General features: G+C 41.3%; 1 protein-coding gene across 1 annotated transcript in view; it reads left to right on the top strand.

Annotated features, from left to right (window-relative positions):
- The first annotated feature begins 12529 nt into the window (after positions 1-12529).
- The window catches only part of SPAG16 (sperm associated antigen 16), an 844823-nt gene continuing 841502 nt past the window's right edge, over positions 12530-15850 (top strand). Inside the window, 1 exon segment of the mRNA XM_030579560.1 lies at positions 12530-12693. Within this exon segment, the coding sequence (XP_030435420.1) occupies positions 12642-12693 (52 nt within the window). The 5' untranslated portion in view covers positions 12530-12641.

Below are 15850 nucleotides of genomic sequence, written 5' to 3'. Positions count from 1 at the left end.
TATTTTATATTATGTCAAAATTATCACTTAGGTTTGTGATTTTGTATTAATGTTCCCACTAAACAAATAATCACTCTCTCGTTTTCTGTATTTGCATTGGTTAAATGTCCCCTCTTTCCTTGCATAACTGGATAGAAAGTGTATTGGAAGCGGCTATTCTTATTAGGTGCAGAAATGGAAGTACTCAGGCTTCTCAAATCATGCCAAAAATGTTACTTTTCATGGACAAAAGTTGTGTTGTTTGCAGTATTCACAAATGTAGGAAAAAAATTGATGACTTCATTAGATGCCTTGTTTAGCCATCTTAAAATAAATGCTGTCTGAAACATTTCGTATCCTCTGTGATGTTACAAAATATGAAGGACCAAATTCACCCAGGGTGGAAAGGTATCATACTCTGTCTGTGGGTTATATTTCCATGATGATGTGATATTTGTACACTACTTACTTATGATATGGGAAAACAATTCTCTACAGAGAAATCAGGTCTATGCATACAGTACCATAAACTAGACAGTTCCCATCTTGTAAAGCTTCTCATGCTTCAGAATCTGGATCTTGCACATTCTCTTCAGAGAATAACTGTTAGCCAAATTCAACATGCTATCCTGTTGTTGTACAAGCAGAGGCCCAGTGGTGCTGCATAGAAAACACAATTGGTGTCAGTTGCTTGATCTAAGCTGGCTGCCAACTCATCCTCACTTCCAGCTATGGTTTCACACTCCAGCCATGGCTATGTAGATGATAGCTCTTCCACTCCTATGATGCTCTCTGTATACTATACCATCCACTCTTTTGTGCTTGTTAAAAAGGAAAACTGTGCAACTTTCTGAATGTTTTCTGATGTTTAGGAAACGTGTTTTAATGAGACAGAAAATGCTATGTTGGCCTCATGTCTGTTGAATGGAACCCACAGGATTCACCTTCTAGGTATTTACCTGAGGTGGAGTGACAGTCTATGAAAGTACTATGGGTAGATGCTTTGGACTTGTTTCTGTGCCCATGGAAATCAATGTTAAGATTCCCATTGACTTAAGCGGAAATGGGATTGGGCCCTTTGCTACAGTGGAAGCAAAGTCCTATGCTCCTCTAGTGAATGTACTGAATGGCTGAAGTATTTAGTTTCCCTTCCCAGAGGGCAAATACTATGTCAGGCCATTTAACTGACTGCTGAAGCTATGAAGTGTCCATTTCTCAAGAGTGATAACAGGATAGAGTATCAATGTTTGTGATTTTACCCAGGGACAAAGTAATCACTGATAATTCAGTTATAACTGTTATGCTGTTGAAAACCAGTGTGAATCTGTCTCCTAATTCATTCTAAATTCCATTCCTCAGTGTTTGGAATTCAGTATTGCAATAATCAAATGCAATATTTGCATGGGGAGTTCTCAGGTTTGCACAGAAAATGCATGATGGTTTGTGATATCAAGTCATTCATGTTAAAGGAGCTTTATGATGTGAGCTGATTAGGACATCAACTCCCAAGTAAAGCCTCTTAGCTATCTCCAAACAAAGATGAACACTATTTAAAGAATAACTAACAGACAGACACTGAACAAACTTTAGAATAAATACTGAAATATTTTTTAAATTAATCTTTAGGATACTGGTTAATCTCCATACAGTGTTCCTGATTATCCTCTCAATTATCTTGTTTTGTAATAGATTGTAAGTCCTGAAGGGACCACTATGATGTAGTCTGATCTCTTGCAGAACAGAGATCACAAGACTTTCCTGAACTAGAGTATATGTTTTAGAAGAACATTTTGTGACAAGTATTGCAACATCATGTAGTATTTTGGAGGGCTGTTATATTAAATTTTGAATGGTTTATGTTGGTCTGTGCCCTAATCCATAGGGGAGAATCACCACAGTTTCTACAGGAACTAAAACCAGTGGGGGTGATTACTCTTGAGATTGTAAATGACTCAAGAAGTTCCACCTCTTGAGGGTGGTTTGCATATATTGGATCAGACTGGGTTTTCCAGAGACTAGGAAACAAAGAAAGCGCTGTTGGTATAAAAAGGATGAACTTGAATGGATTCATGGCCTTCTTTCTAATCTATCAAACAGACATGACCTTCTGTTCAAGGGGAGCCCCAACTCTTGGGGAAGGGTTGGAAAGACTTTGGTCCATTAGCGCCCTATAAGACTGATGGCTGACTCTTGGTAAATTTAGTGTTTACAGAGGAAAACCTATAAAAACAATGAACAGATTTAATGCTTTTTAAGCAACCACACTTATTCTTAAGATAAAAGAGCTGTATGGTAACTTATAACAGCTGGTAATACACTATTCATAGTCCTTGGAGAGAAACCAAAACACAGGTTCTGGGCTTTAGACTTATATCACACTATAAAGCAAGGAGCAGCGCAGCCTCAAAACCCTGGACAGGAGCGAGGCGGACAAGAGTCCCTACCCAGAGATAGATATCAGGTCTCCTCTTAGCACCTAACTGGGAACTTCTGGAGTTAACTGCAGAGGACACAGATGCAGTTACCCTGAAACCATGATACATCCAATCTCAATTTTAAAAAGTTTTCAGTGATGGAAAATCCACCCATATTCTTGGTAAGTAGTCTTGACTCTTTAAAATAAATAAAACAAAATAACCTGCATCTTATTTCTTGTCTGAATTTGTCCAGACTTAACTTCTAGCCCTTGGATGTTGTTTGACTTTTGTTTGCTAGATTGAAGAGTCCTTTATTTATCAAATTCCTATTTCCAATGCAGGTACTTATGGACTCTGATCAAGTTGCTGCTTAGTCTTCTCTTTGTTAAGCTAACCAAAGTGGGCAATTCAAGATTTTCACTATAAGACACGTTTTCTAATACTTCACTCACTCTTGTGGCTTTTCTCTGAACTCTCCAATTTTTCAACTTCTGTCTTGAGTTGTGGACACCAGAACTGCACACAGTATTTCAGTAGTGATTGTATCATGACAAACGCAAAGGTAAAATAAGCTCTCTACTTCCACTTATGATTCCGCTGTTTGTACCTTCAAGGATCACTTTACACTTGACTACAGTGTCATGCTGGGAACTCATATTTAGCTAATTATTCACTATGACTCCCAAGTCTTTTTCAGAGTCACTGCTTCCCAGGAAGAAGTCCACCATCCTGTAAGCCTGGCCTGCATTCTTTGTTTGCAGATTGATGACCTCACATTTGGCTGTATTAAAATGCATATTGGTTGCTTGCATCTAGCTTACCAAGTGATCCAGATCTCTCTGTATTATGAACTGTCCTGTTCATTATATCTCACTCCTCCAATCTTTGGTCAGCTTTTTCAAAATATTTGAATACAAGTTATCTGCATCTACTGTTTAACATTCTATATTACTATTGTAATGCAAGGTACTTAGGCAAATACATCACATGCCTTTTTTCCTAAATATGGAACATAAATATTTATCCAACACTTCTGCCTTTTCTGTGTTATTAGGGGGAATTCTACCATGTCCATCTAGTAATGGACCATTATCATTATTAGAATTTCATTTGTTACTAGAATACTCCAAAAACCTCCTTCTGATTGTCCTAGTGTCATTTTGCTTCCCTTATCAACATTATACAATTCATAGCTTTGATTTATATTAATTGCTGTCAACTTTCCCTTTTACCCATTTTATACAGTTTTCTTATTTTATAGCTGCCTTCATTTCTCCCCTAAGCCAGGCTGTTTGTTTAACCAGTGTAGCCTTCTTTTTTGATTGTGGCTTTTGGGACATCTAGTAACGTGTTCTGAATTATCATTAACTTTTTCTACTTAAATTGTTTGTTCCTGCTGATTTGGCTTTGTGCAACTAGCTTTTAGACTATCACATATATTACTGGATTGGACTTTTCTGTTTGATCATGACATCACATTTGGTATGTGCATTTTTTTTAATGCTGAGAACAGAAGGACTGGATACTTCTAGAACTGTGAAATTCCTCCTGGGTCTTTTTTTCCCCCAGAAGTAACAATCTACCCCCTTTCTTCTGTGTTCAGTGATGTACAATGACAGCTAGCTACACACATACAACTCCACTGGCTGCAATGGAGTTACTCCTGATGCTTACTAGTGGAAATGAGAAGGGACTCAAGCACCATTTCTTCAATACTTTTGGGACTAGAAAGTTTCCAGGGGGTTGGAAGTGTCGGGATGAGTTGTGCTGTGATGTTCAGGTGAGAGGCTGTCACTAACTGTACCTCTGACACCTCCTGGTTTCCAAGTGTACCCGTTCAGGTCTGGGCCATCCCCTCTCTGTAGGCATGGACTCATACAATTTTGGGGTCATCTGTGATCACTTTAGCTGGCCTGATTTTATCTTCGGATCCTGTGGTTTTGTTCCCTCAGGGAGCAAAGAGTGTGGTAACCGTGATTGGACAGCCTTCTTAAAGCGCTTTAGAACCACAGCATTTAAGAGAAAACAGATCTTTAAATAATACACTAATCTATATGCATGTTTGTCTCTCCCTAAGGCTACCATACTCTAGATACTGTCATAAACAGATAAGTAAGAGTTAATAGAACAGAAGTACTTCATATCTCTTTTGCCTGTAAAGGGTTAACAAGTCCAGTGAGCCTGGCTGTCACGTGACCAGAGGACCAACCAGGGGACAGGATACTTTCAAATCTTGAGGGAGGGAAGTTTGTGGTGTGTGCTGTTAATGTTTGGTGGTTGTTCACTCTGGGGGCTCAGAGGGATCAGACATACAACCAGGTTTCTCTCCAATCTCTCCGATACAGGCTCTTATAAGGTCAGAATTGTGAGTACTAGGTAGATAAAGCGAGTTAGGCTTATGGTTGTTTTCTTTATTTGCAAATGTGTATTTGGCTGAAAAGATTAATTTGTACTTGTATACTTAGGCTGTGAGGGTATTCCCAGTGTCTATAGCTGAAAGACCCAGTACCTATTCCATTTTAAATTTACAAAGATAATTTTTACTATTTTCTCTTTCTTTAATTAAAAGCTTTTCTTGTTTAAGAACAGATTTTTTTTTTTATTCTGGGTGAGACCCCAGGGGAGTGGGTCTGGATCCACCAGGGAATTGGTGGGGAGAAAGGAGGGAAGGGGGAGAGAGAGGTTAATTTATCTCTGTGTTAGGATTACTGTCTCTCTCAGGGAGAATCTGGGAGGGGGAGAGAGAAGGAGGGGGGGGAAGGTGAATATTCCTCTCTGTTTACAGATTCAAGGAGTTTGAATCACAGTGATCTTCCAGGGTAACCCAGGGAGGGGAAGCCTGGGAGAGGCAACGGTGAGAGAAAGGGTTTACTTTCCTTGTGTTAAGATCCAGAGGGACTGGGTCTTGGGGGTCTCTGGGCAAGGTTTTGGGGGGACCAGAGAGTACCAGGCACTGGAATTCCTGGTTGGTAGCAGCGCTAGAAGTACTAAGCTGGTAATTGAGCTTAGAGGAATTCATGCTGGTACCCCAACTTTTGGACGCTAAGGTTCAGAGTAGGGGATTATACCATGACAACACAGCTTCTTTAAACTCTCTTCCTAGACTCCTTCTGGACAGGCTCAGGCACACCCTACCTACCTCTAGCATCCTGTTCTAAGAGGGTTCCCAGCCTCAGGGCCGGTTCCACGGTTTTTGCCACCCCAAGCTGCAGAAAAAAAAAGCCTGCTCCACCGCACCATTTTCCTCTTCGGTGGCAGATCCTTCCCTCCAAGAGGGACTGAGGGACCTGCTACCGAATTGCCGAAGAGCCCGATGTGCTGCCCCTTCCCCTTGGCTGCTGCAAGCGCCCGCTTGCTGAGCTGGTACCTGGAGACAGCCCTGCCCAGCCTGGCTGTCTCACTTTGGCTTGGAGCCTAGAAGTAGGTTATTGTCCTGTCAGTGTCCCCTCACACGGTTTGTTGGGAGGTTTGCTTGCGTACAGCTATTGTATCTCTTTCCGGCTTGTCTTTCTCACCACCCACTATTAAGCTAGATCAGTGCTTCTCAAACTTATTTGATCAGACCTCCCTTCTTTGCATCTGTAGCCATTTACGTTCTCCCCACCCCTCAAGTATACCACCACCACCCAGAGTAGAGAGCAGTGGCTGCTGGCCAGCCGGCCAGCTCTCAAGGCAGAACCACAGAAGAGTGGCAATGTGAAAAGTGATATTCATCAATATCACTTTTCACAGCAGACTTAGCTCCCCATGACCACCCTTACTTCATCGCTGCTGCTGCCAGCCTGGGATTGACAGCCAGAGCCCTGCCAACTCCAGGTGAGGGATTAGGAAGCAGCGGGGATGTGGCTTTCCCCTTGATCCCTGCCTCACAAGTGCGCGCAGCCCTTCTGCACAAGCCCCAGTCACTCAGGGCTGACAGCCAGAGCTCTTTTAAAAAACAGACAGACAGAAAACAACCCCCCCGCCCCCCGCACACAGCTCGTGCCTCCCTTGTCACATTCCCATCTGTCAGACTTGGGAGGCCCACCCCCTAGTTTGAGAACCACTGAACTAGATTAATACATTCTACAGGAAAGTGTTATAATCCAAAATTCAGTAACTTCACCTCACTGACCAGGTCACATACAGTGTTCAGAAGAGTATTACATCTCAGTATTTTTAGATTATCACAAAGCTGCTCCACCTCTGTCACAGATGCATTCTAGCCATTGGCTAAAGAGCAGGTTAGCATTCTTGGGAGGGTCCAATCCTGACCCACTTGGCTGCCCTCATACCATAATCTACCTCCAACACAGTTTCCTCCTCAAATGACAGCCTCTTCCAGATGGCTGCCAATTCCTGACCTAAGCCAAGAATGAGTAGAGGGAAATAACACTGGTGATTGACAGGTTTCAGAGTAGCAGCTGTGTTAGTCTGTATCCACAAAAAGAACAGGAGTACTTGTGGCACCTTAGAGGCCAACAAGTTTATTTGAGCACAAGCTTTCGTGAGCTACAGCCCACTTCTTCAGATGCATCCAAAGAAGTGGGCTGTAGCCCACGAAAGCTTATGCTCAAATAAATTTGTTGGTCTCTAAGGTGCCACAAGTACTGGTGATTGAGTGTAGGAGAGAGCCTGGAGTGGAACCTAATTCCCTGAAAGGGGAAGAAGGTAGGCAGGAAGCAAGAAGCTTTCCTCTCATATGCAATGGAATTCTTCTGATGCTCATTGGGGTTTATGGGAGGTGAGGGTGGTAAAAGTGGAGGAGAGAAGGAATTAGCAGGAATGAGGAGGTAAGTGGAGCTCCAGCTAGGGTGGAAGAGGGAGAGAAGGATATGGAGGGGAACTGAGTCTGTTCAACTTCAGTTGGTCAGTAAAAGAGCATTAAGAATGAATAAACTAGTCTTTAGTATTCTAAGCATTGAAAGTCCTACAGCAGCAGCAGCAAATAAAGAGACCGTCTGGGGCCAAAGAAAAGCAATATTAAATTTATGTGACCAAAAGTAGCTGCATCTCTCTATGACCTTTAAATATGTGCACACTTACTGTTACCAACTGCCATGATTTATAGCATACAGTGTTGTGGCAGTGTTGTCCCAGGATATTACAGAGATGGTGGGTGAGGAGATATCTTTTATTGAACCAACTTCTCTTGGTGAGACATACAAGCTTACACAGAGCTTGGTCCAATAAAAGATATCACCTCGCTCACCGTGTCTATAATTTATAGTGTTTCGCTGAATATTCCAATTTCTGGAATCAAGAATTTCTAGAAGAATAGCAGCTTTCATTAAAAAAAGTTGTTAATCCTCCTGGTCATGAAGAAAAGCTAGAAAGTGTGAAGCAAGTGCACACTAAGAACTCAGAAACTAGAAGGCAAATAAAAAGAATCTCACATTTATTATCGTAAGCCAATCACGATTTGGGGGGGTTCTGGCTCATGATTTTTTAATTCTTCCATTGGCAACACTTTTATTCCTTCAGCTGCTGTTTCACTCAAACAGCCCAGGATTGCATCCTCATCCATATTCTGGGCTGATCATTTCCTCCTCAAAGAAGAAACAGAAAACAACAAACAAACAACTTTCCCTGCTGCAACACAAGAAGAAAGCAACAACAGTCTGAATTCACACACTTAAGACCCTGCAATTTCCAACCCTTACTTATAGAGAAGTCTTCTTAGCCAAGAGGCCATGACACAGAGAGTTAGTAAGGCATTACTAAAACTCTTCCACATAGCACCATAACACACTCTTCCACTACACAGACCATCATGCCTCTCATACTTCCTGTCAAATCTCTCAACTGCTGTCTCACTACAATTTGGAGCCACTGGAACTGCAAATCTGATCAGTTCCCTCAAACTTCTGTCCTTACAAATGAAAAGGACATCCAACCCACTGTGAGCATTTTGTTTGCAGCTTTTTATGGCTCCCATGCTATATGTCCTCACTCTGATTAGATCCTGCATTTGCAGGGCTGGATTTGATGATTTAACGTGTGTTTTCCATCTCCAACTTGTTTGATCCTCTCGTTGTAGCCTTAACTTCCTAAGATACTCTCACATCTGGCCAGCACAATCAGTACATTTCCTTTGAGTCTGACTGCTAGCAGTTCTCCTTTCTGAACCCTTTCAAAGAAAAATTAAGTATTTATTTTCCAGTTGTTGTGCATGAATACAAATAACCTTTCTTGCTCAACCAATCCTGAGTTCCCTATTGTGTGTAATTTCCCTTAAAAAAAAAAATCTATGGGAATTTAGGACTGGGCCCTATGGACTATTCCAAAAGCCACCGAAGTCAGTGAAAAGACTTCCACTAACTCCAAAGAACCTGAGCTCAGGCATCTCAAGAGCATATAAACTATAACCTCAAGAATATAGTGTATAATACACTGTTACCTCAAAATCTTTGCCCATATTTTTAATTAAACTACAGAGAAATAGCATACCATAGAAAGATAATTTGAACAATTAATTCCCTCAAGGATGTGCTACAGTGCAACATCAACTCCAGGACATCTGTTTCTACTACAATAAGATCTTACTTTCTCTAAAGGGATAATTAATGCCAGTCTAAAAGGCTTACACATTGATAGTTTACTTTCCTTTCTTCTCATTTTATTCTTTCACGTATATTACCATATTGTCTGCATAGAACAGTCACCAAAAATATCTCAAGTTAGTATAAAACATATTTAGAAATCAGAGTAACTCATGAGCTCTATTTTTTGGGTCTCTGTGACTCACTGTGAGACCTTATACAAGTTACATGACTTGCCCAAAGTTACACAGAGTCTGTGGCAATGTGGCTCAGTTTACTTAAAATGGGTATAATACCTTACCTATCACAAAGTGACAATTATTGCACATCTATAAAGTCCTTGAGATGAAAAGTGCTATTAAAATTGAAAATATTATTTTTTACACATAATTATACCATGAACTATTTCAGTAGTGCCAACGGCAAGCATTCAAAAACCATGAATCAACCCTAAAAATCTGAGGTTCACTTAAAAATCATGGTATTTTTAAAAATAATACATTCAGGGTTCTTTTTGCCTTCTGGTTCTTGAGCCATTAGGATACACATTATCAAAACTTTGCTCTGAAACCATCAGGGCTAAAAACTAGTTTTTAAAATGAAAGCTGAGAGTCTCAGGTAGTCACGTCACAGCCCTGAGCTGGGATTTTAAGAAAAAAAAAAATTCTAGATTTTAGGTGAGTTAGCAACATTGTATTTCCTCTTGACTAGGAATCCCTGGAGCTGGAACAAACCTTGGTTAGCGGCCTAAACTTTGCTTTAAAATTATCTCATAAAAGTCCATTTTATAAATAACATTTCCCTAGTTTAGCAGAGATTTGGAAGCTCTGGCTTAAACAGAAATGGCTGGAATGTGGGCACAGTCCAGCAAATCCAGGATGTTACAAGAGTACTGTGTGTGTATGTGTGTGTGTGTAGATATTAGGGCTGTCGATTAATCCCAGTTAACTCACGCGATTAACTCAAAAAATGAATCACAATTAATTGCAGTTTTAATCAAACTGTTAAATAATATAATATCAATTGAAATTTATTAACTATTTTGGATGTTTTTCTACCTTTTCAAATATCTTGATTTCAATTAAAATACAGAATATTAGTGTACAGTGTTCACTTGATATTTTTATTACAAATATTTTCACTGTAAAAATAAGAAATAGCATTTTTCAGTTCACCTCATACAAGTACTGTAGTGCAATCTCTTTATTGTAAAAGTGCAACTTACAAATGTAGTTTTTTTTGTTACATAACTGTATTCAAAAACAAAACAATGTAAACCTTAAAGCCTACTAGTCCACTCAGTCCTACTTCTTGTTCAGCTAATCACAAGTTTACAGGAGATAATACTGCCTGCTTCTTATTTATAATGTTACCTGAAAGGGAGAACAGGCATCCGCATGGCACTTTTGTAGCAAGGTATTTACATGCCAGATATGCTAAACATTCATATGCCCCTTCATGCTTTGGCCACTGTTCCAGATGACGTGCTTCCAAGATGATGACGCTCGTTAAAAAATAATGCATTAATTAAATTTGTGACTGAACTCCGTTGGGGAGAATTGTATGTCTCCTGCTCTGTGTTTTACCCGTATTCTGCCATATATTTAATGTTATAGCAGTCTTGGATGATGACCCAGCACGTTGAACATTTTCAGAACATTTTCACTGCAGATCTGACAAAATTGAAAGAAGGTATTAATGCGAGATTTCTAAAGACAGAACTTGACCCAAGGTTTAAGAATCTGAAGTGCCTTCCAAAATCTGAGAGGGACGAGGTGTGGAGCATGCTTTCAGAAGTCTTAAAAGAGCAACACTCCAATGCAGAAACTACAGAACTTGACCCCTACTACCAAAAAAATCAATGTTCTGCTTGTGGCATCTGACTCAGATGATGATGAAAATGAACATGCGTCAGTCTCCACTGCTTTGGATTGTTACTGAGCAGAATTTATCATCAGCATGGATGCATATTCTCTGGAATGGTGGTTGAAGCATGAAGGGATGTGAATCTTTAGCACATCTGGCATGTAAATATCTTGCAATGCCATCTACAACAGTGCCATGTGAATGCCTGTTCTCACTTTCAGATGACATTGTAAACAAGAGGTGGGCAGCATTGTCTCCTGCACATGTAAACAAATTTGTTTGTTTGAGCAATTGGCTGAACAAGAAATAGGACTGAGTGGACTTGTTGGTGTTACTAAGCATAACCCTACGTAACTCGGGAGGGTGGAAGGCCACAAGAGTATGGAGCCTTCCTGGTTTTAGGCCTCAGCAGACAAGAGTTCCTTCATGTTTGAACTTTAATTGACCTAAAAGGCCAGGTGTAACAGCCGTTATCAGTTGCAACAGTTTTAACTGGTTTAAAGCAGAAATAATAAGGCCTGTGTACCTTTAGCAGAAGGACAAGATAACTTGCAGAAGGAAAACTTACTAACGAGCTGCCGGGGCCAAGATTACTTAATGCACCTGCGCTTACGTAATTGCTACAGGGGGAGAAAGGAGGAGGAGGAAGGGGAAACGGGGGATTGCTAGTCAGTGAAAAAAGTTCTCATGGATATAAAGGAACAGACTGCTTGTTTTAGGTGTGCTTGATCTGAGTCAATCTCCCTGCACCGCTTTGAGATCTCAAATAAACTTGGTTTGCTTCTCCACCCTGGTGTGTTTATTGGCGCGGCACACCAGGCGACGGACCTCCCCGCTGTTGCTTGGCCTCAGGCAGTTATCTGCTGGCAACAGACTTGTAGGCTCTAAAGTTTGACATTGTTTTATTTTTGAAGGCAGTTTTTTGTATGCGTAATTCTACATTTGTAAATTCAACTTTCATGATGATGAGATTGCTCTCTTAATACAGTACCTGTATTAAGCGAATTGAAAAATACTATTTCTGTTGGTTTTACAGTGCAAATATTTAGAATACAAATAAATATAAATTGAGCATTGTACACTTCATATTCTGTGTTAAAATTGAAATCAACATATTTGAAAATGTGGAAAACAGCCAAAAATATTTAAATAAGTGGTATTCTATTATTGTTTAACACGATTAACCATGCGATTAATTATTGTAATCACTTGACAGCCCTAGTAGATATATACATAGTGTTAGTTGCCAGAGAAGGTGACAGTAGATGGTGCTCAACAGCGTGCACCATAGCACCTGGGGTTTCTAGTGCAATACATCTGGCATGCTGCAAACAGCAGAGCTCTGTGTTGCTCTCCCCAGCAGCTCTGATCCCAGGGCAAGCTGGGGGCACTGGGTAACCGCGCAGGGGTGGGTCTCCTGCCTTATGCCCCACCCCAGAGATGCCGCGGGCCCACCCAGTGTGGGGGCCTCACGGGAGGGGCTGGCTGCACTTCCCCTTCTCCCTGTCACCGTCTCGGATCCCCCTTCTCTGCCCAGAGGGGGAAGCCTGGGCCAGGAGGAGGGACTTCCCCCCCCGCCTTACACCGATTGGCCAGTTTGTCCCTTGGCACCGCCCTACTAAAGCGCCATTGGACCTTCCCCCGGCCGTAACCGAGAAGTGACGATTGCTATGGCGACCGGGACGCGTCCAGCCGTTCCCACGGCTTGCTTTAGTACCCACCCCCCCCCCCCCATGAAATCCGGCTAGAACCAGGCGGAGAGAAGGGGCGAGCTGCTTCCTTGTTCTCGCGAGAGGCTCTGGGGGAACCCTAGCAACGGCGAGAGCGGAGTGTAAACAACCGACCGGGAGAGCCGGCGATGGAGGGGGAGGCGGCGGTGGCCGGAGCCGAGGGGCCCTTCTGCCTGCAGCGTATCCTCGCCCCGCGCCCCCTCAGCGGCTCCTTGGTCCTGGCTGGGCAGCGCTGGGGATAAGGGGGGGGATGCTCGGGGGGTGATTTGCTGAGGGTTCACCCCGGGGGCTCCTCGCTCCAGGGAGCGGGGTTTCTGGGGGTTCACCCCGGGAGAGGGGGAGCCGGGGGTCTTCACCCAGGGCGGGGGGTGTTGGGGGTTTCAGTCTCGCTTGGCGGGGAGGGCTCTTGGGCTCTGGCCTCTGGGGATTTTTAGAGAGTTTGATTCAACTCAGAACAAATCTCCATGACTTTCGGGCACCCCCTGCCCCCTCCTTGGTTTTGAATCCAGGGCAAGTTCAAGCAGTGGGGTGGGGTGTGCTGGGGTCCCCTAGTTGTCTTCATGGATCAGTGCCACTGCATAGGTCACCCCACCCCCCACCTGAGCTCTGTCCAGGATTGGGGAAGGACCACCTCTGTGGCCCATTCAGCCAGGCTTCTCAGTGGCACTTGCAGTAAAAGCTTCACTCGATGCCCATATGTTGTATTTGTCATGTACAGACCTGCCCAGTAGGAGCCAGGCCAAAATTAAGCAATTATGGTAGGAAAAACTTGAGATTAACAATTTATTTTACTAACACTCTCTTACTACTGCTGGCTAATACAGGTACCCCCTGACTTACGCAATCATTCCATTCCAGAAAGCCTTGCATAACTCGAATTTTGTGTAAGTTGGAAATGTATACCTGTACGTTACGCAAAAATTTTCACAACTCGAAAATCCTATTTCTTGCTTATGGAACTTTTTCCCTAAGTGCAAATTTGCATAAATCAGATCTTGCGTAACCGGTTGAACTTCCCTGGGAACCCATGGGGAATAAACCATAAGTTAGCACAGAATTCAGTTTTTTTATTTGAATGAAGACAGCTAAGTCTCCAGCCCTCATGATTAAGAGGACCTTCTCGATGTGAGCTGACTGTAGGTTGATGCAGAGCCACCTTGCTGCATCTACAAACAGATAACTCCACCGCCTCTGGTATGGAAACAAAAGTGAAATTGTTCTGATTCTTGTTAGTTTCACCTAGCGGTTCTGAACAGTAACAGTTGGAATGTCCAGAGTCTTGTTCATTTCAGTGTGCTGCCAAGATCCATTGCTGTTTAGAATCCCTGTGTGAAATTAACAAGAACCATAAAAATTTCACTTTTCACTTGCCACTTGGGCAACAACTGAAGTACTGGAGCTGTTGCCTCTTCCTCCTTTTTGTATTTGTCTCTCTGTAGCAAGCGTCTGGTAAGTTTTTTCCAAGCAGCACCAAATACCTATCAGACGGTAACCCACATTTGCTTGTTCCTCCACTTGGCAATATTTGAACCACTGACCTAGAGTGAAAGGCTCCAATTCTGTAATCAAGGGCCTGAATTATTCAATCATTCCCTAAAATTCTATTTTTAATTCAGTAGTTTATACAAGTGAAATAGGAATTTTAGATTGCAGTACAACAATTTAGAAGGTTTATTTTGAGTTATAACATTTAGAAACAATCCGTTTGACTCCTTTTCAGTTATAAAAAGAGCAAAGTCAAATTATAAGTTAGTGGTTTCAGGTTTGTTTTGTTTTGTATATTTAGAGGCTGGCAATCAGGAGACCTTGGTACTGACTGACTTGCTTTGTGATCCTATATAAGCCACTTCTCTGCGATTCAGTTTCTATTTCCTTAAAAACAGAAATTCTTCGGTGCCCTGTGGCTGATAAAAGTGTCTATATTATAAAAGACATTTAAAATAAAATGTGTATACAATGTTTGCTCAAAAATGTAGCTGAATGAGGAATTTTGTCGTTAAAAAAGATTATTGTGCATCTGAAATATAATTTTTGAAGAATAATTTCAAGATTTTGAACATGAGGTTTTATTCCATGTGCATAGCACCTGTAGTCTAGACCATAATGGCACATAAGGGCTATCAAGTCAGTAAAACACTTAAAAAACTAGCAGCAAACTACCCATCCTGGAAGCACCTAAATCACCAAAAGCATTTGCATTAGTTTGAAATGTCTGGTGGATATGACATAGTGACATTTATATCTACATTGTAAAAGATTCTATAACTATAGAATAGAAGTGTCAATATGGAGAAATAGGAATGAAATGTTGCACATATGTAAAACAATGTGACAAAATCAGTCTCTCTCATTATACAATTAAGCTTCCAGTGAGAGAGATATTTTTAGCCAAATTGCTGGATGCACAATATTATATTTAAATTGTATCATATAAACATTCAATCCTCTGTTTACTGCTACAATATGACAGTACCAAAAGGCTGCTTAATTGATTACAGTGACATTATCCTGCCTTTTTATTATTAGATATTTTATAAAATGATACTTAGTACATTTTTCAGCTTCCGAGTGCTTTGCAAACTTTAATTAAAGTACCATTCAGTTATGCTGCTAGTGAATTAATGGTAAATCATAATTGTTATATACCCAGCAAGGGAGGTAACTTATCATCCCCATTCTATGGATAAGGGACTCTAAGGACCATACATTTCATATGATTTGCTCAAGGCCCCACAACATGATTGTCGCAGGGCCAGGACTAGAACTCAGACATTTGAGAGTCCCCGTTCCAGATGACTAGATCATACCTGCCTCAAATATTACTTTTATTATACTTTTTGCTATGATTAAAGCAGCTACAGTTACATTGTGATTTCTATTATAAACGTCTATTATGCACGTGTAGGTTTCTGAAAAGTCCTTTGTGGCTGAAGCTTGCTATTGCTAGTCTCAGCTCTTTTATTTAGTTATTTAAAAACTGGAGCAAAATCCGTTCATGATATGAAGTTATTGGAGACTGGGGAGAAAAGTGTTCCCAGCATATTAAGACTTTTTTGGACTTATCAACCAATAGCTCAAAAGCATTCGTGGGGCAAGCCCTCTAAACCTCACATGTAAATTACTACCTCCCTTTGCTGTGTGTATAACAAGCAAATTTAAAAATCAATACTATAAGAAATTTGAAATAACCTCTCTTCTTAAATGCTCATTTCCAATCAGCAAAAGATTTTTGTAACTTCAGCTGATGAAGCCTTGACCTTTAGCAATAACACAGTTAACTTTTTCCTTTGCTTGCCCCCCTCTGTCTCTAAATATATAGACACACACATATATGGAT

This window comes from Gopherus evgoodei, chromosome 11 (genome assembly GCF_007399415.2).
Source record: "Gopherus evgoodei ecotype Sinaloan lineage chromosome 11, rGopEvg1_v1.p, whole genome shotgun sequence".
Classification (NCBI taxonomy): Eukaryota; Metazoa; Chordata; order Testudines; family Testudinidae; genus Gopherus; species Gopherus evgoodei.
This window is presented reverse-complemented; position numbering and strand designations above follow the sequence as displayed.